Raw genomic sequence first — 24,987 nt, 5'->3', positions numbered from 1 at the left:
CAGTGGAAAAGATTGAAGCAATTCAGAATCCTGGGCATCGATGTGACAACAAGGTGCAGCAGAAGTTTCTAAGTCTGAATCAGGGCCAATCAGAAGACGTGAAAGTGTGTTAGCATTACCATGTTGCACTGTCAGACAATACACAATCTTGTATTGGTATTGAGATAACAACAAAGCCCATCTTTGCAATTTTTGGGCAGTTCGTACAGGAACTGGTTTTGTCGGATGAAACAAGGACAGCAAAGGCTTGTGATCCGTTACTAAGTAGAATTTTCTGCCATACAAATAGGGGTGGAATTTGCTGACACCTTACACAATAGCCAAAGCCTCTTTCTCATTTTGTGAATAGTTACACTGCACTTTGGACAACACTTCTGATGTGAAAATGATAGGCCTGTCTGTATCACCAATTCTGTGTGAAAGCACTGCACCGATTCCATAAGATCAAGCATCAACTTGCAGTACAACTGATTTGTCAGGATCAAAGTGAACTAAGCATTGATCACTGAGCAATGCATCTTTAAGTTTTTGAAAAGCTTGTTGACACTTGTCTGTCCAAACAAAGGGAACGTTCTTGTGACGCAAGAGTTGCAATGGAGCTGTGATTTGTGCAGCATTCGGTATGAACCGAATATAATAGTTCATTTTCCCTAAGACTGACTGCAATTCTGGGACATTGCAAGGAACTGGCAAATCTTGTATGGCTAAAAAATGTAACTGAAGGGGCTGTACACCTTAACTGTTTATGACATGGCCAGGATACTGCAGCTCAGGTTTAAAAAAATCACACTTTTCCAGTCTATACTTTAGTCCTGCATCAGATAACACACAAAACAAAGCACACAAATTTGTAATATGATCTTCAGGTGTATGACCTGCTACAACAATATTGTTCAAATAGTTTGAGCAGTTTGGCACTTGAGCAGTCAGCTGTTCCAAATACCGTTCGAAAATGGCGGGTGTGGAAGCACTGCCAAAAGGCAAACACAAATATTTAAACAAGCACAAATGAGTATTCACTACACACACTTTTTGAGATTCTTCATCAAGCATTATTTGAAGATACGTGTCGTACAAATCAGTTTTTGAGAAGTACCAACCAGTGCCTAATCTGTCCATGATATCCTCTGGGTGTGGCAAAGGGTAAGTATCAATCACAGTTTGTGGGTTGACCATAGACTTACAGTCAACAGAGAGGTGAATGTGACCTGAAAGGTTGGGGAGCAAAACCAGTGGACTTGCCCATTGGCTAGCTTGTATGGGCGCAATATCTCTGCTATCTTGCAATTCTTCAAGTTCAGCAGTGGTGTTCTCCTGTAATGCAATGGGAACAGGTCTGGCATGGCAATATTTTGGCTGAGCATTGTATTTAGAGTAATATGTGCAACAAAATTGTTAGCCTTACCTAAACCTTCAGAAAAGAGTTCTGGGAATTCTTTCAGCAAGATAGATACACTATCTTTTGCATGGAATGCAGACACTGGCAACACATTGTTCTGAATGTGAAAGCCAACAAATCAAAGGAATCATGACCAAATATGTTCTCACAATTGCATGATTCTATCACTGTACAAGTTACTGTTTGCGTATGCGAGCGATACTTGGCAGGCAAAGTACATTTTCTGGAAAAGGTACTGTCTTGTCCATTACAAGCTGTCAGCTGCATACTAGTTTTAGACAGACGTGGGGAGCTTAACATTTCATATGTGTGATGATTCAGCAATGTAACAGAGGCACCTGTGTCCAGTTGAAATTTCCCACATTTCCCACAAAGAAGCAAATAAACATAAAGTTTGTTGGACTGGCTTAGCAGTGAAGAAACTGCTCGCTTACTAGTTTTGCTAGTGCCTGTTGCAGATTTTGCTTATACTGCATTAATGATGGGGGCCTTGTGACTAGATTTTTGTGAGTGGGCCAAATTCTTATGTTTGTTCTGTTGCACGCATATGGATTGTACATGCCCTTTCTTGCCACAGGTGTAACACTGTGCTTGTCGGGAGGGACAGTCTTGGGATTTGTGCAATGAATAACACCGAGGGCATGACTTAATTCTGTTCACCTGTGTAGCCACCTGATCAGCAAGCTGCTTATGTGGTGTGGAGGGTTGTTTATGCGGCATGGTGAGTGCAAGTTGGTGCTACCAAATGGGCCAGTCGCAAACAAGGGACTCAACCTGACAAATTGCTGGCTGCTCAAATTTATCGGCTGACAGGATACGTGAATCGTACTGATCTAGTATTTGCACTACTTGCTGAAATGATGGATCAGAATGTTTCAAAATCTGTTCTCTGAGTTTGACATCAGTTACATTGTACATGATCGCAACTTAACATCTGAATATAAAGCACCACAAGCACATTTGAATTTGCATTTCCTCATCATACTCTGCAAATCTGTTACTCACATGCAATAAGTTTGTTCTGACTGTTTTTTTACAATTAAAGAATCGATACCTAGCTGCTACCACATTCGCTTGTTGGTCAAATAGTTAGCGAATCTACAACCTGATCGTATGAAAGTTCACTCAGAGTGGCACCAGGAAATAACTTCTGAGTGAGTCTCCATTGCACTCCCTACTGTGGACAATAAATATGGGAGCTTCACAGTACCTGGTACTTTGTGAGCAATTTTGTAGGCTTCAAACTGTTGCAACCACTCGAGCCATTCCTCTTCTTGTTCATGAAACTGCCGAAAAGGCATTATAGCACTTGGAGCTGCTGTAGGTGGTGCTTGTGCTGCATTAGTAGTTTGGTTCACCAAGAGCTACTGTACTATGTTTAGCAGTGAGGATATTTGCTGGCTCTGCTGAAACATCTGTATTAGCTGCATTGCATCTAGTGCTGGCAGCTGTGGCACCTGAGCAGGTGGTGGGGTATGTGGGGTGGGCATGTTGGAAGAGACAAATGCAATAAACAGAGAAGGCAAGCAAGAAATATGAGTACAAAAGCAAAGAAAATTTCTACAACACCCACCTGAAAACACTGATTAGCAAACATGTGATAAGAGACTGTTAAAGCAAGTAAACACCCTTGCAAAGGAAAGACAAAGAGAATTAAGGCACCAGCGAAACACAAAAGAAAATTCAGTGGCCGTGAGGCACGTGGTGTTTGAATCCTCTTCGTCAATATTGTGTTCTGTCCACTCATCCAGTATAGGGTGCCTAGGAAGCTGTTTTCTCAGATCGATAGACAACAACTCAGGCAAATCATATTAATGGAGTTTATTACAGTAAGTTAAATTGACAATACTTAACTTTGTGTATTCACAAAGGTGTGTCACAAGCAATTGGCGACATGCATATAATCAATGTCCTTTAGTATATACAATTTCAATGCAAGCAAAACAGTTCAATTCATAAGTCTTCCACTCCAGCTAGGTGGCGAGACACTTATGTTCTCTTCGTGTAGAGGCCGCTCCTGTCTTGGTGTCAAGCTAGAGAGGGGTCGTCAGCATACTACTGGCTGACATCATCTCATAGCCCTCTCTGCTCTTCCATTTGATCGTCATGCCAGCACCTATTGTTATGCCAGAACAGGATCATGTCATGAAATGCTGATACAGCATCTTGGAATGGATCACGTTGCTGCTGAGTTCGTCCCACAGATCATGACTCAGGACCAGAAAGACCTTCACCTTGCAATCTGTGAAGAGCTTTTGGATTGCACAAATGAGAACATGTTCCTTTAGCGAATCATAACTGATGATGAGACAGTCTATAGTTATGAAGTTGAGGCCAAGGTTCAGTCTTCACAATGGGTCAGGAAAGGTTCACCAAGACCCAAAAAAGCTCATCATGTCAGGTCAAACATCAAAGCCTTGCTGATAGCTTTCTTTGAGTTTGAAGGTTCATCATGAATTCGTGCCACAGGTACATGTTGTGATGTCAATGAGAAAAGGTGAGAAGGAAATGAGAAAATGTGAGAAGGAAACAGCTTGAAATGTGGTGAGACAATTCACAGCTCCTGCATCATGAAAATGCACCCTTACATTCACCCCTGTTGGTGCACGACTCTTGCACAAAAAACGAAATAACTGTGCTGCCTCATCCACTGTGGACTTTTTTTATTTCCAAAGCTGAAAACCCCATTGAAAGGATGATGATTTGCTGTGATGGATGAGATAAAAGAGGTGTACCAAGACTGCTTCCAGAAGTGGAAATAGTGTTGGGAGCGGTGTATCAATTGTGGAGGAGAATATTTTGTGGGAAACTATCCACAATAAGTGAAAGGTTACTGTAGAAAAATTTTGTGGACAAAGTTCCAGAATTTTTTGAACAGACCTCATCTATCTAGCCCTCCACAAATTACAAAGAAGTAATGAATATCATTCGGTCTTTGAAATCCTCCAGCTTTGCAAAGCATGATGACTGCAGTATTAATGCATTAAAATGTGTAGACAAAATGATAATGTAATAGAATCAGGCACCTTCCCAGCGAGACTAAAAATAACTCAGGTAACACCAATCTTTAAAAAAAAGGTATTGTTGTAGTGGTCTCCAGTCCTAAGACTGTGCAAGCTTCTTCATCTCCAAGTACCTACTGCAACCTACATCCTTCTGAACCTGTTTAGTGTATTCATGACTTGGTCTCCCTCTATGATTTTTACCCTCCATGCTGCCCTCCAGTACTAAATTGGTGATCCTTTGATTCCTCATAATATGCCCTACCAACTGATCCCTTCTTCTATTTAAGTTGTGGGACAAGTTTTTCTTCTTCCCAATTCTATTCAGGACCACCGCATAAGTTACGTGATCTACCCATCTAATCTTCAGCATTCTTTTGTAGCACCACATTTTGAAAGCTTCTATTCTCTTCTTGTGTTAACTATTTATCGTCCATGTTTCACTTCCGTACATGGCTACGATCCATACAAATACTTTCAGAAAAGATTTCCTGACCCTTAAACCTATACTCAATGTTAACAAACTTCTCTTCTTCAGAAACGCTTTCCTTGCAATTGCTTTCCTCTCTACTTTGACCATTATCAATTATTTTGCTCCCCAAATAGCAAAACTCATTTACTACTTTAAGCGTCTCATTTCCTAATCTAATTCCCTCAGCATCACCCGACTTAATTCGACTACATTCCATTATCCTCGCTATGCTTTTGTTGATGTTCATCTTATACCCTCCTTTCAACCACTGTCCATTCCGTTCAACTGCTCTTCTAGGTCCTTTGTTATCTCTGACAGAATTACAATGTCATCAGCGAACCTCATTATTTCTTCTCCATGGATTTTAATACTTACTCCGAACTTTTGTTTCCTTTACTGCTTGCTCAATATACAGATTGAATAGCATCGGGGAGAGGCTACAACCCTGTCTCACTCCCTTCCCAACCACTGCTTCCCTTTCATGTCCCTCGACTCTTATAACTGCCATCTGCTTTCTGTACAAATTGTAAATAGCCTTTCGCTCCCTGTATTTTACCCCTGTCACCTTCAGAATTTGAAAGAGAGTATTCCAGTCAACATTGTCTAAAGCTTTCTGTAAGTCTACAAATGCTAGAAACGTAGGTTTTCCTTTCCTTAATATTTCTTTTAACATAAGTTGTAGGCTCAGTATTGCCTCACATGTTCCAACATTTCTACGGAATCCAAACTGATCTTCCCCAAGGTTGGCTTCTGCCAGTTTTTCCATTCATCTATAAAGAATTCATGCTAGTATTTTGCAGCTGTGACTTATTAAACTGATAGTTTGATAATTTTCACATCTGTCAACACCAGCTTTCTTTGGGTTTGGAATTATATTCTTCTTGAAGTCTGAGGAAATTTCGCCTGTCTCATACCTCTTGCTCACCACATGGTAGAGTTTTGTCAGGACTGGCTCTCCCAAGGCAGTCAGTAGTTCTAATGGAATGTTGTCTACTCCCAGAGCCTTGTTTTGTCATAGATCTTTGAGTGCTCTGTCAAACTCTTCATTCAGTGTTATATCTCCCATTTCATCCTCACCTATGTCCTCTTTTGACTCCACTGAGCTCTTTATATTCGTACAAGTGGTTCTCTTTCCTCCGAAGGTCTCTTTAATTTTCCTGTAGGCAGTATCTATCTTACCCCTTGTGATATATGCCTGTACATCCTTACATTTATCCTCTAGCCGTCCCTGCTTAGCCATTTTGCACTTCCTGTTGATCTCACTTTTGAGACGTTTGTATTCCTTTTTGCCTGCTTCATTTACTGCATTTTTATTTTTTTCTCCTTTTGTCAATTAAATTCAGTATCTCTTCTGTTACCCAAGGATTTCTACTAGCCCTCTTCTTTTTACCTACTTGATCCTCTGCTGCCTTCACTATTTCATCTCTCAAAGCTACCCATTCTTCTTCTACTGTATTTCTTTCCCCTGTTCTTGTCAATCGTTCCCTAATGCTCTCTCTGAAACTCTCTACAATGCCTGTTTCTTTCAGTTTATCCAGGTCCCATCTCCTTAAATTCCTACCTTTCTGCAGTTACTTCAGTTTTAGTCTACAGTTTAGTCTGGTACCTTCAACCCCCACAAACCAACCAACCAGTCTACAGTCCATAACCAATAAATTGTGGTCAGAGTCCACATCTGCCCAAGGATATGTCTTACAATTTAAAACCTGGAACCTAAATCTCTGTCTTACCATTATATAATCTATCTGAAACCTTGCAGTGTCTCCAAGCCTCTTCCATGTATACAACCTTCTTTCATTATCCTTAAACCAAGTTTTAGCTGTGATTAAGTTATGCTCTGTGCAAAATTCTACCAGGCAGCTTCCTCTTTCATTCCTTACCCCCATGCCATATTCACCTACTACTTTTCCTTCTCTTACTTTTCCTACTATCAAATTCCAGTCCCCCATGACTATTAATTTTTCGTCTCCCTTCACTATCTGAATAATTTCTTTTATCTCATCATACATTTCTTCAATCTCTTCATCATCTGTGGAGGTAGTTGGCATATATACTTGTACTACTGTGGTAGGCGTGGGCTTTGTGTCGATCTTGGCTACAATAATGCGTTCAATATGCTGTTCGCAGTAGCTTACCTGCGCTCCTATTCTTTTTTTTTTTTATATATTGATTATTAAACCTACTCGTGCATTACCCTATTTGATTTTGTATTTATAACCCTGTATTCACCTGACCAGAAGTCTTGTACCTCCTGCCATCGAACTTCACTAATTCCCTCTATATCTAACTTTAATCTGTCCATCTGAATGGGGGACTATTTTACTTCCAGAATGTTTTACCCAAGAGGACACAATCATCATTTAGCCATACAGTAAAGCTGCATGCCCTTGGGAAACATTACAGCTGTGGGTGACAAATGAAAAATTGAAAATGACGGTCCAAACTTAATACTCACTGTTTTCTCAAAATTATTTTAAAAGTCATGTATAACAGTATTAAGTTTTGACAGCAAACCCAACCTAATGTTTGAAAATCAATATATATCAACGCCCGTCAGCAGCTGAAAGTATTAAATTAATTCTAATTTCATCTCCATGAAAAGGGTCTATAATATGCAGGATTAAACTTGTCTTTTAAACTATGAAAAAGTAACACATCTGTGTAGGTAAGGATTGGTGCTGGCTTGAGAAGTTACAGTTTCTTGTTCCTTTTTTTCAAAGTAAATGCACTGCACAGTGCACTATTTAAAAAACTTTTAGGTTATAAAAATCACACATAATCCTTTTTCAAAATGAATTAATATTTTTAAATGATAAAACAAAACAATAAAAAAAAGAGGTCATTAGATAAACGTTTGTCATTACAGGAGTGTGAAGTATCAGTTCATACATGCAAAGATGCTCAAAGAAGAGAGACTGCAGAAAATCATTGGATGTTTGGAATTCAGAAGCCAGATGACATGAAAGTGGCATGTTCAGAAGCTCCATCAACAACTGTTGATCAGCCAAAGGGTGAAAGTCAGCAGCCAGATCCTGAAGAATGACAGAGTCTAATATTTTCATTACTTCTGTGAAACATTTGGTTGTTTTGTATTCTTCATATTTGTATTGTGGCTCTGTAGAGAGAAATTTTTAAATATTGTTTATAAAAGGGCTAAGTTGTACAGGCAGTAGTTGTGTTGCTTACATATGTGCCTTAAATGATTTTGCAGCACAATTTAAATACTTTAGGTCAAAAGAGACCGCTCATGGTAAAGCAGAGCTGTTGAGTTGGTAGGCGTACACAAAGAAAGAAAGCTTGCTAGTTTTCAGTGTTATCCTTTGATGAGCTAGAGTGAAATACACAAACACACTCACACAAACACACTCACACAAACACACTCACACAAACACATACACATGCCTATGTTCCTACATGGTACTGGCTAGACTAACAGTGCCAATGCTGTTCTGCAGCAAGTGTACTGGGTGTGGTAGAGGCAGTGTCATGTGCAGTGGGTAGAGGGAGAGGCAGGCAGGAGGCCAGGGGAGAGACTGTGCTCGAGTGGCTAGCAGCACAGAAGGAGGCTGCTGTTTGCCTGCTGGGAATGCAGGAGGGAGAGATGGGAAGTGTATGGGCTTGCACAATTGTAGTGGCCAGTTGGAAGTGGCAAATGGTGTGGGGGACCTGGGGATGTGAATTTGGAGGGAATGACCAGATGGAGGAAGGGGAAACTGTTGGGTGGAGGGTTTGGGGACAGTGGGTTACCTGAGATTGAGACCACAATGATTATAGGGTGGAGGTTGTGTTGTAAGGATAACTCCCACCTGCATAGCCCAGAGAAGCTGGTGGCAGGGGGAAGGATCCAGAAGGCTTGGTTTGTGAAGGAGCCTTTGAAGTTGAGCATGTTGTGCTCAGCTGTATAATGTGCCACTGGTTGGTCAACTTTGTTCTTGACAACAGTCTGGCAGTGGCCTTTCATCCCCATGGACATCTGGGTGATAGTCACACCAGTGTAAAATGCTGTGCAGTGTTTGCAGCAGAGTTGGTAAATGACATGGCTGCTTTCACAGGGTGCCTGACCTCTGATGTGGTTGCCTTTATCTACCATGGGGTATGATTCCTACGTCAAGTCAAGAGGCTGGGAGTGGGATTGCCATAGGAATGGACTATAATGTTGTGTAGGTTGAGTGGGTAATGGAACATCACTTTAGGAGGGTGGGATGGGTCTGGGGTAGGATGTTCCTCATATCGGGGAATGGCAAAAGGTAATGAAAGCCTTGACGCTTTGGCTGTTCCAGTCCAAGGGGGTAATGGGTGATAAGGGGGGCACTCCTTTGTAGCTGATTCTTGGGGGTAGTGGGAGGATATGGCACAGGAAATCTGTTTGTGGAGTAGGTTTTGGGGAGCTGTCACCTGTTTGGTGGCTGGGGGGGGGGGGGGGGGGGTTGATGTAGAAGGGATGGCAGCTGGCAGCTGTACTATAACTGGAATGGACGTCCCAAGAACCTCCCCACCCCTCCTAAAGTAATGTTCTGTCACCTGTCTATCCCTAAACCAGCCCCACTCCCAACACCTTGACACAGAAACCACATCTCTGTGGCAGACCAAGGTGCAAGATCTGCTCGGACACCAGTCCGCCACTTCCTACTCCAGTCCTGTTGCAAGCTAGCCACTTGTGAAAGCAGCCATGTCATTTACCAACTCCGCCGTAAACACTGCACAGCCATACCAAATGTTGGTATAACTAACAAATGTTGGTACGACCATCAAACTGTTGTCAAGAACAAAGTTGACCACCTGAGGCACAACATGGAGCTGAGCACAAGAGACTCAATTTCAATGGCTGCTTCACAACCCAAGCCATCTATATAGTTCCCTCAACCAACAGCTTCTCTGAACTACACAGATGGGAGTGGTTCTTAAAAATTATCCTCTGCTTCTTTAATCATCCTGGTCTCAATCTCAGGGAACTTACTGTCCCCACACCCTCCACCCAGCAGTTTCCGCTCCTTCATCCTGTCATTCCCTCCCAATTCATGTCTCCAGATCGCCTTCAGCATGTGCCTCTTTTCATCGGCCACTATAATCATGCCAGGCCATATACATGCCATCCTTCCCTCCTGCACTCCTAGCAGCCAAACCAGGCACCACCCTCCAAACCCCTAGCCACCTACCCCCAACTCCTCTTCTTGTCTCCTACCTCCCTCTCCCTCTACCCACCCCACCTAACACTATCCTAACCACAACCACTCCATCTGCTGAAAAATAGCATTGTGGCAATGTCAGTCTAACAATGTAGGCATGTGTGTGTGTGTGTGTGTGTGTGTGTGTGAAAGGATAACTCCAAAAGCTGTCAAGTTTTCTTTCTTTGTGTGTGCCTATTGACAACTCATTGCTTCTGCTTTTCAGTGAGTGATCTTCTTTAATCCTAAAGTATTCACATTCCACAAGAACTTTACTACTACATTTGCAGAAAAATTACTTTTCATGCATAATGTGTATTTAAAGAGGTAATGAAATACTAATGTGTGGTTATAAAGGTGAGTAACTGAAACTGTTGTTTTCATTATGATGCAAGCCACATCCCAGTTCAGATTTATACATGATCTGGGCTTCAAAACATTTTATGCTGTATTTTTCATATTAACTGGCTGCTTTGCAGGTGTTTCAGTAGTCCATAAGTGATCATCACTGTTTTTTTATACTTTTAATGGATGCTAAGAATGATTTAAGCAAACTGTTGACTTACAGGCAAACAACCGATAAGCATTTGAAAATGAGACAGTGGCTGGCAAAAATTTTGCAATTATGTCTTCATAATTGGAAGTAGAGTGATGCTTGCTATCAAGGAAAATAAGACTGGAATAACACAAATGGTCGGCTAAACAGTGCAAAACCCAGTTGTCCTTAAGTGCAATGAAAACTAACAGAAGAACGGACAAAAATGACATTGGGTTTCTTGGTGAACACCTTCATTTCCAAAGTGGTACAATGAAAAATATAATGAAAGAGACACTTTAAAACAGAAAAAGTAACAAAAGAGCTTTTTGGTACTTTGCACAAAAGACTTAATCAGCAAGACCAATCAGCAAGACCAAATGGTTGGCATAATGAAAAGGTTGAAAAATAGAAATATTTGAATGGGATGTAAAAAAGAATGCTTGTCTACAAATGTTTCAGAGTTGTCAAAAAAAAAATGAAAAGCAACAATTGTAAAATTATGTTTTCTTACAGAATTGAAAGTGAAGAGAAGTCCTGAAGCAATAATTTATACATTGCCTCCTCATTGTTAACATTTTCATAACACATAAAAGTAAAAACTAAAGTGTTAATTATTGTTGTTGTTGTGGTCTTCAGTCCTGAGACTGTCCTGAGACATGTCCTACAAACCGATCCCTTATTCTAGTCAAGTTGTGCCACAAATTTCTCTTCTCTCCAATTCTATTCAATACATCCTCATTAGTTATGTGATCTACCCATCTAATCTTCAGCATTCTTCTGTAGCACCACATTTCGAAAGCTTCTATTCTCATGTTGTCTAAACTATTTATCATCCATGTTTCACTTCCATACATGGCTACCTTTCATACAAATACTTTCAGAAATGACTTCCTGACACTTAAATCAATACTCAATGTTAACAAATATCTCTTCTTCAGAAACGCTTTCCTTGCCAATGCCAGTCTACATTTTATATCCTCTCTACTTCGACCATCATCAGTTATTTTGCTCCCCAAATAGCAAAAATCCTTTACTACTTTAAGTGTCTCATTTCCTAATCTAATTCCCTCAGCATCACCCAACTTAATTCGACTACATTCCATTATCCTCGTTATGCTTTTGTTGATGTTCATCTTATACCCTCCTTTCAACCACTGTCCATTCCGTTCAACTGCTCTTCTAAGTCCTTTGCTGTCTCTGACAGAATTACAATGTCATCAGCGAACCTCAGTGTTTTTATTTCTTCTCCATGGATTTTAATAACTTTTCTTTTGTTTCCTTTACTGCTTGCTCAATATACAGATTGAATAGCATCGGGGAGAGGCTACAACCCTGTCTCACTCCCTTCCCAACCACTGCTTCCCTTTCATGTCCCTCGACTCTTATAACTGCCATCTGCTTTCTGTACAAATTGTAAATAGCCTTTCGCTCCCTGTATTTTACCCCTGCCACCTTCAGAATTTGAGAGAGAGTATTCCAGTCAACATTGTCTAAAGCTTTCCATAAGTCTACAAATGCTAGAAACGTAGGTTTTCCTTTCCTTAATATTTCTTTTAACATAAGTTGTAGGCTCAGTATTGCCTCACATGTTCCAACATTTCTACGGAATCCAAACTGATCTTCTGCGAGGTCGGCTTCTACCAGTTTTTCCATTCGTCTGTAAAGAATTTGCGTTAGTATTTTGCAGCTGTGACTTATTAAACTCATAGTTCAGTAATTTTCACATCTGTCAACACCTGCTTTCTTTGGGATTGGAATTATTATATTCTTCTTGAAGTCTGAGGGAATTTCGCCTGTCTCATACATCTTGCTCACCTAATGGTTATTATTATTATTTCTTTCCTTTCTCAGACGTTATGTCTGGTTAAAAATGGAAAGTGACATGGACCTTGATCAAGCGTGACTTCCTTTTAACTGTACAATATATGTTACATTGCATTTAGGAACTTTTGGGTAATTGAACATGTAACAATAATTACAGATTTCTGAAGTTGTATATATACGTTTGGATGCAGCTGTATTGCGTTGATGTACTGGTGGATATTGTGTGGTATGACTCCTGTAGTTGATAGTATAATTGGTATAATGTCAACTTTATCCTGATGCCACATGCCCTTGACTTCCTCAGCCAGTTGGAAGTATTTTTCAAGTTTTTCTCCATTTTCTTCTGTATATTTGTTGTATTGGGAATGGATATTTCGATTAATTGTGTTAATTTCTTCTTTTTATTGGTGAGTATGATGTCAGGTTTGTTATGTGGTGTTGTTTTATCTGTTATAATGGTTCTGTTCTAGTATAATTTGTATTCATCATTCTCCAGTACATTTTGTAGTGCATACTTATTTGTGGGAATGTGTTGTTTTATTAGTTTATGTTGTATGGCAAGTTGTTAATGTATTATTTTTGCTACATTGTCATGTCTTCTGTGGTATTCTGTATTTGCTAGTATTGTACATCTGCTTGTGATGTGATCTACTGTTTCTATTTGTTGTTTGCAAAGTCTGTATTTATCTGTTGTGGTATTGGGATCTTTAATAATCCACTTCCTGTAATATCTGGTGTTTATTGTTTGATCCTGTATTGCAATCATGAATCCTTCTGTCTCACTGTACATATTGCCTTTTCTTAGCCATGTGTTGGATGTGTCTTGATCGATGTGAGGCTGTGTTAGATGGTTCAAATGGCTCTGAGCACTATGGGACTCAACTGCTGTGGTCATCAGTCCCCTAGAACTTAGAACTACTTAAACCTAACTAACCTAAGGACATCACACACATCCATGCCCGAGGCAGGATTCGAACCTGCGACCGTAGCAGTCCCACGGTTCCGGACTGCGCGCCTAGAACCGCGAGACCACCGCGGCCGGCTTGTGGTAGATGATACGGGTGCTTGCCATGTAGTGTTTTCTGTTTCCAGTTTACTTTCTTCATATCTGCTGATGTTATGTGATCTAAAGGGTTGTAGAAGTGGTTATGAAATTGCAATGGTGTAGCCGATGTATTTATATGAGTGATTGCTTTGTGTATTTTGCTAGTTTCTGCTCGTTCTATAAAGAATTTTCTTAAATTTTCTACCTGTCCAAAATGTAGGTTTTTTTATGTCAATAAATCCCCTTCCTCCTTCCTTTGTGCTTAATGTGAATCTTTCTGTTGCTGAATGTATGTGATGTATTCTATATTTGTGGCATTGTGATCATGTAAGTGTATTGACTGCTTCTAGGTCTGTGTTACTCCATTTCACTATTCCAAATGAGTAGGTCAATATTGGTATAGCATAAGTATTTATAGCTTTTGTCTTGTTTCTTGCTGTCAATTCTGTTTTCAGTATTTTTGTTAGTCTTTGTCTTTATTTTTCTTTTAGTTCTTCTTCAATATTTGTGTTATCTATTCCTATTTTTTGTCTGTATCCTAGATATTTATGGGCATCTGTTTTTTCCATCGCTTCTATGCAGTCGCTGTGGTTATCCAATATGTAATCTTCTGGTTTAGTGTGTTTTCCTTTGACTATGCTATTTTTCTTACATTTGTCTGTTCCAAAAGTCATATTTATATCATTGCTGAATACTTCTGTTATCTTTAGTAATTGGTTGAGTTGTTGATTTGTTGCTGCCAGTAGTTTTAGATCATCCGTGTATAGCAAATGTGTGATTTTGTGTTGGTATGTTTCAGTAATATTATATCCATAATTTGTATTATTTAGCATGTCAGATAGTGGGTTCAGAGCAAGGCAGAACCAGAAAGGACTTAATGAGTCTCCTTTGTATATTCCACACTTAATCTGTATTGGCTGTGATGTGATATTATTTGAATTTGTTTGGATATTAAGTGTGTTTTTCGAATTTTTCATTTCTATGTTTAGGAACTGTATCAATTTAGGATCTACTTTGTATATTTCCAATATTTGTAGTAACCATGAGTTGGGTACACTATCAAAAGCTTTTTGGTAATCAATGTATGCGTAGTGTAGTGACCTTTGTTTAGTTTTAGCTTGATATGTCACCTCTGCATCTATTATCAGTTGCTCTCTACATCCTCATGCTCCTTTGCAGCAGCCATTTTGTTCCTCATTTATAATTTTGTTCTGTGTTGTATGTGTCATCAATTTCTGTGTAATTGCTGAAGTTAATATTTTGTATATTGTTGGTACGCATGTTATGGTGCGATATTTTTCTGGGTTTGCTGTGTCTGCTTGATCTTTAGGTTTCAGATGAGTTATTCCTTGTGTAAGTGTATCAGGGACTGTGTATGGGTCTGCAATGTAACTGTTAAATAATTTATATCTAAAAACAAAGATGATGTGACTTACCAAACGAAAGCGCTGGCAGGTCGATAGACACACAAACAAACACAAACACACAAAATTCAAGCTTTCGCAACCAATGGTTGCTTCATCAGGAAAGAGGGAAGGAGAGGGAAAGACAAAATGATGTGGGTTTTAAGGGAGAGGGTAAGGAGTCATTCCAATCCCGGGAGCAGAAAGACTTACAGACACAAGCCGCTTGTGTCTGTGTATGTGCGGATGGATATGTGTGTGTATGCGAGTGTATACCTGTCCTTTTTTCCCCCTAAGGTAAGTCTTTCCGCTCCCAGGATTGGAATGACTCCTTACCCTCTCCCTTAAAACCCACATCCTTTCGTCTTTCCCTCTCTTTCCCTCTTTCCTGATGAAGCAACCGTTGGTTGCGAAAGCTTGAATTTTGTGCGTATGTTTGTGTTTGTTTGTGTGTCTATCAACCTGCCAGTGCTTTCGTTTGGTAAGTCACATCATCTTTGTTTTTAGGTATATTTTTCCCATGTGGAATGTTTCCCTCTATTATATGTTAAATAATTTAGTTAGATGTGAATGTGTCGAGGTGAACTTCTTTAGCCAGAAATTTGCTATTTTATCTTTATCAGGGGCTTTCCATTTGTGCGTGGAATTAATTGCTTGGGGGACTTCATGTTGCAAAATTATCACTTCAGGCATTTGTGGTATCATCTTGTATGTGTCTGTTTCTGCTTGTATCCACCATGCATGTCTGTTATGTTGTACTGGGTTTGACCATATGTTGCTCCAGAAGTGTTCCATGTCTGTTATGTTTGGTGGATTGTCTATTTTAATGTGTGTGTTATCTATTTATTGTCTGGTAAAATTTCTTTTGGTTTGTGTTGAATGTTTGGTTTTGTTTCCTTCTATTTTCACTTTTTTTGTATCTACTAAGTCGTTTGGCCAATGCTTGTAACTTCTGCTTCTTTTCATATAATTGCTCTATTGCTTCTTGTTGTGAGATTTTACCTAACCTTTTTCATTTTTTGTCTGATATTTCATTTCTTATAAATTGTGTTAGCTGTCCGAAGTCTTTTCTCAGTTTTTCTATTCTGATCTGTAGCCTGTGCTGCCATGCTGGTTGTGTGGGTTTCTTCTGTTTGTTGTTTGGTTCTGATCTCTGCCTAGTGTGTACATTTAGTGTAGTGAGCGCTCCTATATAAACCAGTAGTTGTAACTCTTCCATAGTTGTATTTTCATTTATTTTGTTGTGTATGATTGTGTTGATAGTTGCTATTGTTGTTTCGACTTGTGGGTTATTTGGTGGTCTATGCAAGAATGGTGTAATGTCTGTATTTGTGTCTTTGTATTCTATATATGTCAGCTGAAATTTTTCTTCCATATCTAACATGTGTGTCACTTCGTGTTCTATTTGTGCTTGTTCTGGTGGCTGTCTTAAGATTTTGTTTTCCTCTGTTTGTTTAATTGATGCGTGTTGTTCTTTGTTTGTTTGCTCTGGGATGTTTGAGTCCATTACCGTATTTTCTTTTTCTTCTGATTGCACATTATTTTGTTCCAGTATTTGTTGTACTTGTTGTTTGATGTTTTCTGATTCTGACTGGGGTATCCTGTTATTTTTTATTATTACACGGATAGTGTAACTGAAAATTTGGCTGAAATCATGTCACTGTTATTGCGATCTTAAGTCAGAAGACTGATTTCATGTAGCTCTCAATGCTGTCCTGTGCAAGCCTCTTCACTTCTGTATAAGTATCACAACCGACATCCATTTGAACCTGCTTACTGAAATGAAGTCCTGGTCTCTCTCTATAATTTTTATCATCCACACTTCAACCATTACCAGAGTAACAATTTCTTGGTTTTTCAGGGTGTATCCTATCAGCTGATTCTGTCTTTTAGTCAAGTAATGCCTCAAATTTTTTTTCTTCCCAAATTCAGTTCACTACCTCCTCTTTTGTTATTCTATCCACCCATTTAATTTTCAGCATTCTGCTGTAGCACTCCATTCAAAAGCTTCCATTCACTCCCTGTTTGAACTGCTTATGGTTCACATTTCACTTCAATATAAGGCTACACTCCAGACAAATAGATTTAGTAAGGTCATCCTAATACTGAAATTGATATTAGATGTTAACAAATTCCTCTTTTTCATAAATACTTTTTGTACTGTTGCCAGTCTGAATTTTATATCCTCTCTACTGTGGCCTTCATCAGTTATTTTACTTCCCAAATAGTAGAAATGTATCTACTTCTTTTAATATCTCATTTCCTAATCTATTCCCTCAGCATCACTTGTTTTAATTCAGCTACATGGAGATACCCCCCCCATGAACCATGGACCTTGCCGTTGGTGGGGAGGCTTGCGTGCCTCAGCGATACAGATGGCCGTACCGTAGGTGCAACCACAACGGAGGGGTATCTGTTGAGAGGCCAGACAAACATGTGGTTCCTGAAGAGGGGCAGCAGCCTTTTCAGTAGTTGCAGGGGCAACAGTCTGGATGATTGACTGATCTGACCTTGTAACATTAACCAAAACGGCCTTGCTGTGCTGGTACTGCGAACGGCTGAAAGCAAGGGGAAACTACAGCCGTAATTTTTCCCGAGGACATGCAGCTCTACTGTATAGAGAGCTGCATCAAACCAGTCTCAGGACTGAAGACCACAACAACAACAACATGGAGATAAAACATCGTCAACAGTGATCCCAGTATCAGCACCAGGCAGGTAGCCTGCCAACACAGGGTAAGCCAGAAAACTGAGTGGACCATTATCCATGACAACTGCCACTGTCCATATCACTAACAGTGTGAAGTTGCATCCATGATGACAGTTTTATTGCTGGTTTGTCACACAGGCCACTGTGGTGCTGGATTTCTGTCATCCACATTATTCACAGATGAGGCTACTTTTACAAGGGGCTGTATCATCAACCATCACAACACCATTCAAAACATCCACCTGTGGACTACAGAGAATCTCCATGGTGTGGTGGCAGTGAACCATTAGTACTGACTCAGCCTTTATGTGAGGGCTGTAATTATTAGTGATCGCCTCATGGGACCAGTCATCTATCCACAACCCTTCACAGGTGAAAAATATATACACTTCCTCTGGCTGATCCTGCATCCCTGCTGGCAGATGTGCCTTTGGTGATGGTCACTACCCGATGGTGTTCCAGCTCACTGCTCCCTTCAGTGTGGAGCTAAAATACTAGTACAGACGGAACATGCCCACTTGTCTAATGTGTTCCTATGTGTGCTTTCAGTCATTGAAAACTGCACAGTCAATGAGCTTTCATCTCCATCCCCATCAAGTGGGTGTACCTCCCTGGGAACACATTTTGGGCCATATGTTCATATGATCTTTCTTGCTCCTTATCCTCTCATGGATCATTTCCTGCAGTTTGTCTCCATTTAGCAAAATCACCCTGTATATTCCTTCCAACTTTCAGCCTTCGTATCGTTGCTTAGCACTGCCTTGTCATCTGAGTTCTTGATATTCATGCAGTTGCTTCCCTTTTCTCTGTGATCTCTTTAGTTTCCTGTTGCCATGCATTCTCTTACAGACTTGCATTTGCCCTCTTGTCATTCCTGCTTAGCCAATTTTTGCACTTTGTCAGTCTCATTTTTTAGACATAGGTATTCCATTTCACCCGTTTCATTTGCTGCAGTTTTATATTTTCTGTTTTTATCTATTAAAGTTAGTGTCCCATGTGTTATCCAGGAATTTCTAAATTTCTACTAGGCCCTGTCTCACCCCCCCCCCCCCCCCCTCCCATTGTGTAATGTTCCCTCTGAAACTCTCAAAAATTTCTGGTCCCTTGAATTTATTCAGGCCCCATCTCCTTAATGATTGCAGTTTATTTAATTTAAATCTGCATTTCATTATTATTTTCCCAGTTTGACAATGTATTTACATTTTCTGGTAACCCAAGATTATGTATCAGATTTGGTTTTCATTCTCCATTTGTGCCTATCTCTCAATAATTTTTCCTCACTATTTCTTCTTCTAATGATGTCTGAATTCTTTCTATCCATTTGGCCTTTGGTCTCCCTCTTTTCGTCCGCCCTCGTGGTTTCCATTCCAAGATCTGTAGTGGCAATCTCTCCTCTGACATCCTTTTCAAATGGCCATACCATATAAGTTGTTTTCCTTTCAAAAAATTAACAGTCAAACTTGTGACATCCATTTCCTTCCTGATGACTTCATTTCTGACCCTTCTGTGTCTGGATATACCTCCGCACCATCTCTGTGTGTCCATCTCAGTTGCCATCAATCTTTTCGTTAATTAGTTCAAATGATTCAAATGGCTCTGAGCACTGTGGTGTTAATTATTATTTAACTGTCTATACATCTAATCCGTTTATCACAATGCTTCTAATAATTGTTTTTCAGATTTTACTTTTGATTCTTTTCTAATTTTTGATCGTGTAAAACATCATTTAATGTTCCAATAGTGAACTTTCCAGCATTTATTCTTGAATTAATTTCCTTATATTGTGTGATTTTTACTCCTAGATATTTGTTCTCTTCAGAGTGTAATTATTTCCATCCCATCACCCAGTGCCAAATATGGATTTGTTTCTCTTATTACCATGTATTTAATTTTTCATGTTGACTTGAAGGTCCCATTTTTTATACCCCTCTGTTAATTTCCTGGTGATATATTGGTACCTTCTTTATCTTGTGCTAAAACTACCTGGTCTTCAGCAAAGTTAGTGAATATGTAGTAACATCATTTATTGGGATTCTCAAGTTGTTACATTTCTCCTTATAATTTTCCAATACATTTTTTATAAAGTGTTGGTGATAGTCTATATCCCTGACATAATCCATTCATAAATTTAAATGCAAGTGAGAGACGTTTTTTATTTTTATTTTGTTGTGGAGTTTTCATGTTGTTGTTGTTGTGGTCTTCAGTCCTGAGACTGGTTTGATGCAGCTCTCCATGCTACTCTATCCTGTGCAAGCTTCTTCATCTCCCAGTACCTACTGCAACCTACATCCTTCTGAATCTGCTTAGTGTATTCATCTCTTGGTCTCCCTCTACGATTTTTACCCTCCACGCTGCCCTCCAATGCTAAATTTGTGATCCCTTGATGCCTCAAAACATGTCCTACTAACCGATCCCTTCTTCTAGTCAAGTTGTGCCACAAACTTCTCTTCTCCCCAATCCTATTCAATACCTCCTCATTAGTTACGTGATCTACCCACCTTATCTTCAGCATTCTTCTGTAGCACCACATTTCAAAAGCTTCTATTCTCTTCTTGCCCAAACTAGTTATCGTCCATGTCTCACTTCCATACATGGCTACACTCCATACAAATACTTTCAGAAACGACTTCCTGACACCTAAATCTATATTCGATGTTAACAAATTTCTCTTCTTGAGAAACGCTTTCCTTGCCATTGCCAGTCTACATTTTACATCCTCTCTACTTCGACCATCATCGGTTATTTTACTCCCTAAATAGCAAAACTCCTTTACTACTTTAAGTGTCTCATTTCCTAATCTAATTCCCTCAGCATCACCCGACTTAATTTGACTACATTCCATTATCCTCGTTTTGCTTCTGTTGATGTTCATCTTATATCCTCCTTTCAAGACACTGTCCATTCCGTTCAACTGCTCTTCCAAGTCCTTTGCTGTCTCTGTCAGAATTACAATGTCATCGGCAAACCTCAAAGTTTTTACTTCTTCTCCATGAATTTTAATACCTACTCCGAATTTTTCTTTTGTTTCCTTTACTGCTTGCTCAATATACAGATTGAATAACATCGGGGAGAGGCTACAGCCCTGTCTTACTCCTTTCCCAACCACTGCTTCCCTTTCATGCCCCTCGACTCTTATAACTGCCATCTGGTTTCTGTACAAATTGTAAATAGCCTTTCGCTCCCTGTATTTTACCCCTGCCACCTTCAGAATTTGAAAGAGAGTATTCCAGTCAACATTGTCAAAAGCTTTCTCTAAGTCTACAAATGCTAGAAACGTAGGTTTGCCTTATGGGTTCTGAATTGCTTTAATTATGATGAGATTAATATTAGATAATTTTAAAGATTTCCACAAATTGTTTAAAGGTATATTATCTGTGCCTGCAAATACTAAGTAAGGAGGCTGATTTTGAATATTTTTTTTTGTAAGTATTTGTTGCAAACAAAGTTTATGGTCTATAATTGATCTTGCTACTCTGAAGCCAGCTTGTTCTTCAGCTGCAATTTCCTTATATTATTTCAAATAAAGTTCAATAATCATTCCATAAAGTCTGCAAAATATATTAGTCACAGTTATTCCTCTAAAATTCTTGCACTCATCTTTTTTCCCCTTTCTTACGAATTGTTAATATAAATCGTACTTTCCAATCTTTTGGTTTGGTCTTGCCACATAAATATTTTTCAAAAAGATTTTTCAAAATTCCGTGTAATTTCATGTAATTTTGATCCTGCAGCCACTATGAATCAAGACCCAAAGGAATTAATGACATCAGCTGCAAGTGGACCTTGATTAAATCAATGAGGAAAGTTAAAAATTTGTACTGGTTCAGGATTCGAACTGAGGTTTCCTGTTTACTAGGCAGATGCAATGACCATTGCACCATCCGGATGGCAAAGTGGTCAGTGCATCTGCCCAGTAAGCAGGAGACCTGGGTTCAAGTCCCAATTCTGCACAAATTTTCAACTTTCCCCATTGATTTAGTCAATGCGCATTTGTAGATTATGTCATTAATTACTTTGTGCCTTGATTCATTGTGACTGTAGAATCAAAACGGTGTCTGTTCTTTTGGACATGTCTAGTAAACAGCAGAAGTTTCAAATCCTGGTCCATTACAAATTTTCAACTTTGCCCACTGATTTAATCCATGCCCACTGGTAGTTAATGTCATTAATTCCTCTGTGCCTTTTTTTAAATTTCCTGCAGCTCTTACATTCTTTAAAGTTTTGACTGAATCTTTTAGTATCTCTATGACCAAAGAAATGCCTTCATTATTTTATGTTATCTCTGTGTTGTCGTTAATTGTGTCCAAAAAAAGTATCCTATTTTCTGTCAACAGTTCTTTAAAATATTTTTACCAAGACTGAATACTAATACATTTAATTTATTGTATTTCTTATGATTTTTTTTCCTAATATTTTCAATATCCTCTATGCTTCCGAGCTGCTTTTACCATTAAAAAGATTATCAATTTCATTACAAGTTTTTTTCCCAAGTTTAAACTTTCATTTCCACCAGTATTTTTCTAATTTTTGCTTGTTGCGCTCCTAATTCTATCTTGTCCCAAATATGTTGCATATTTAGCAGTTTTAAACTTTCAGTACTTGAGAGGATGCTCACGAAAAATTTAGTGAGCATAGGACAACAAAACTATGTGAAACATTTGTAAGGATATGTGGAAGAGAAATAACGAATAAACCAGTGAAATAAACACATTTTAATTTCCACATGAGCAGGGAACATTTGTTAACTGTGTACCATGTTTATGTTCCAGGTTACAAACATTGCTGAATGTGACAATCATCTGCATCCACAACAGCCTGGAACTGCACTAGAGACTGCTCTACTGCTGCTGAAACATCTCAGATGGGATGTTGGCTACCTCTCTTGCTATGCTCATCTTCAACCTCTCGTCTTCAATCTCCAACACGTGTTAGTGTCCTGTTGATGAACCTTGCCCTTCTGGTAACCCTACAGTCAGAAATCATACAGGTTCAAATCTGGTGATATCGGTGGCCATGCAGTTTGGAATGGTCAGCCAATGATTTGGTCTTCTCCAAACTTGTTATTTAGTAAGTGGGTGACCTCATGAGCACTGTGAGTTGGAGCTCCATTGTGCATCAGAAAAGTGAGTCCATAGCACCTCTCTCCTCACATGTTAGCAAAGCAAACCACACTAGTGTGTGCCATTCACACTGCATGTCCTTGATCCTTGGGGACCAAGTTCCTCCCTATGTTGCTATAACTGTACTGACTCTTAATGACAAGTCATAATGCACCAAATGGCAAGTCATGAGACTAACACTACTGACAATGCAGTCTGAACATCATTCTTATGAAGTTGGGTACCTGTACAGTAAATATTTTTCCATCTACACTGGCTCGAGTGGTGGAAGTTTAATTATAAGTTCTCTGTATTTGTCTTTCTTTATTTGTACCTCTTTCTCTATACCTGTAAAAATAATATATTGATTTTGTCCCCTTGCAATTAACTGCTTCACCTAGAGCTTCTTTGGCAGCTTTACGTAATGTATTAACAATACCTTTAGTTGGGCCAATGATTTGTAATGAAGTACTTCCATCACTTTCCCTTTGTTCTGTCTCGTGACAGGCAGTGCCATCTCCAAAAGGAAGGTAAAGTCACTTAGAACTATTTAGTAATGTTTTTTATTTCTTGGAGACCCATTGTATGTAATCATCACAAAATTACAGGATGAATGTGAAAAGGCAGGCTTCACTGTTCTGAAGAGGACGAATGACATTTTATTGCTGAGCTTTGCTTTAATGCATAATGGCCTGTTTCATCAACCTCAAGGTGAGGCCTTGAATTTCTAATCCCATGTGCTGCTTTGTGTGTCAGCACTATTGGCTTACCAGTATTACCACTGTCAGTTCCAAAGAAAGAAAAATGCAATGGAAAGTTGCAGAACATTGACAAGAGTGCAGCCTTCCAGCAGCACAAATGACAGGATATGATTACAGAGAGCAAGAAAAGATTGCGCCAAGAATTCTTGAGCTCCAAAATCGCTCCACCAAATTTGAGTTATATGGAAGGCCATCAGGAGAGTTCCAGTTGAGATACAATGTGCCATCTCAATGCTGAAAACAAGAATGATATACTCCAGACCAGCAGAGAAGACATTGACCAGATAGTAGTGTAACATTTTGTTTGAATGATTGCCATTGCCACACAGGGATCTAGCTTTCTGTCACTATTGAACAATCACTGAGAGGAGTTGTTACTATTCCAGTTCTACCAACAGCGAGGTTCACAAAGACCTTTTTTATGTAGGAGCTAGATTTGGCATTGTTTGAAGCACATATACATCATCAAGCCATGACTAAATCCTTTACAGTGTTTTGTGGCACCACATTAGAAATACTAGGTAGGTCTACCTTGATTTGATTTTACTGTTATTTGAAGTGATCTACAAAACTACCATCAAGTAGCATTGACATCTATCTTTATAGAGTCTTAGAATATATTATGAGCTCAAATGAACCGAAGTATATCTAACAGAATGATTCTGTAAACATTGATCTTGCAGACACCAACTAACATTTTCTCCCATGACATTCTGAAAGCCATGGATCAAGGGAAACAGGTGGATTCAGTTACAGTTATTCTTGATTTCTGAAAAACATTTTACTCAATTCCAGCCAAAGCTTATTAACATAAATGTGACCATTTGTGACTGGACTGAGGATTTCAGATACAGCATTGGATATAGAGCTGTCCAGAGTTGTAGAAGTTAACTTCAGGCACTCCTTAGGGATGTGTGTTGGGACTTTGCTGTTCATGTTGCATGTTGATAACCTGACAGCAATTGTAACTTAGGAAATTTTCAGATGATGAAGTTATCTTTAGTAAAGCACTATTTGAAATTGCTGCACAAATATCCATTCAGATAATGTTAAGATTTCTAATTTTTGCAAAGATTTGACTTTATGCTTAGTCCTAGGTAAAGCAGACGGCTGACTGTGGTTCATTCGTAGGATACTGGAGAGTATACTCAGTCTACAAATAAGAACCATTGTAGAATATTGCTGAAGTGTGAGATCCATACCAAATAGAGCTAACAGGGGTACTGAAAATGTACAAAGAAGAGCAGCATGAATGGTTACAGATTTGTTTCACCAGTGGGATAGCATTACATAAATGCTGGAGAAGAAGTGGCAGATGCTTGATGGATGTCATCTAACCCATGAAACCCTACTTACTTAGTATTAAGTGAGGAATCTAGGAATATAAACATCTTCCAGCGTATCATTCTCATAGGGGCTTTGAAGAAAAGATTAGATAAATTACACCATGTACTACCCTTGCTCCATAAGTGAATGGAACAGGAGGAGAGACTGTTTCTGCTAAGATTATTGCAGCTTTTTGTGTCTCATTGTTATACCCAGGATAAACAATGTCAGTGATAGACTGTT

The 24,987-nt window shown here is 39.2% G+C and overlaps 1 protein-coding gene across 1 annotated transcript in view; it reads left to right on the top strand.

Moving 5' to 3' along the window:
• LOC126263502 (uncharacterized) overlaps window positions 1-24,987 on the top strand; it is a 140,037-nt gene that overhangs the window by 103,088 nt on the left and 11,962 nt on the right. The window contains exon 5 of the mRNA XM_049960595.1: window positions 22,328-22,485. Coding sequence (XP_049816552.1) covers window positions 22,328-22,485 — 158 coding nt within the window. The remainder of the gene's footprint in view (window positions 1-22,327; window positions 22,486-24,987) is intronic.

Source organism: Schistocerca nitens, chromosome 6 (genome assembly GCF_023898315.1).
Source record: "Schistocerca nitens isolate TAMUIC-IGC-003100 chromosome 6, iqSchNite1.1, whole genome shotgun sequence".
In the NCBI taxonomy this organism is placed as follows: Eukaryota; Metazoa; Arthropoda; class Insecta; order Orthoptera; family Acrididae; genus Schistocerca; species Schistocerca nitens.
The sequence above is the reverse complement of the archived record's forward strand: the minus strand, read 5'-3'. Positions and strand labels throughout refer to the sequence as shown.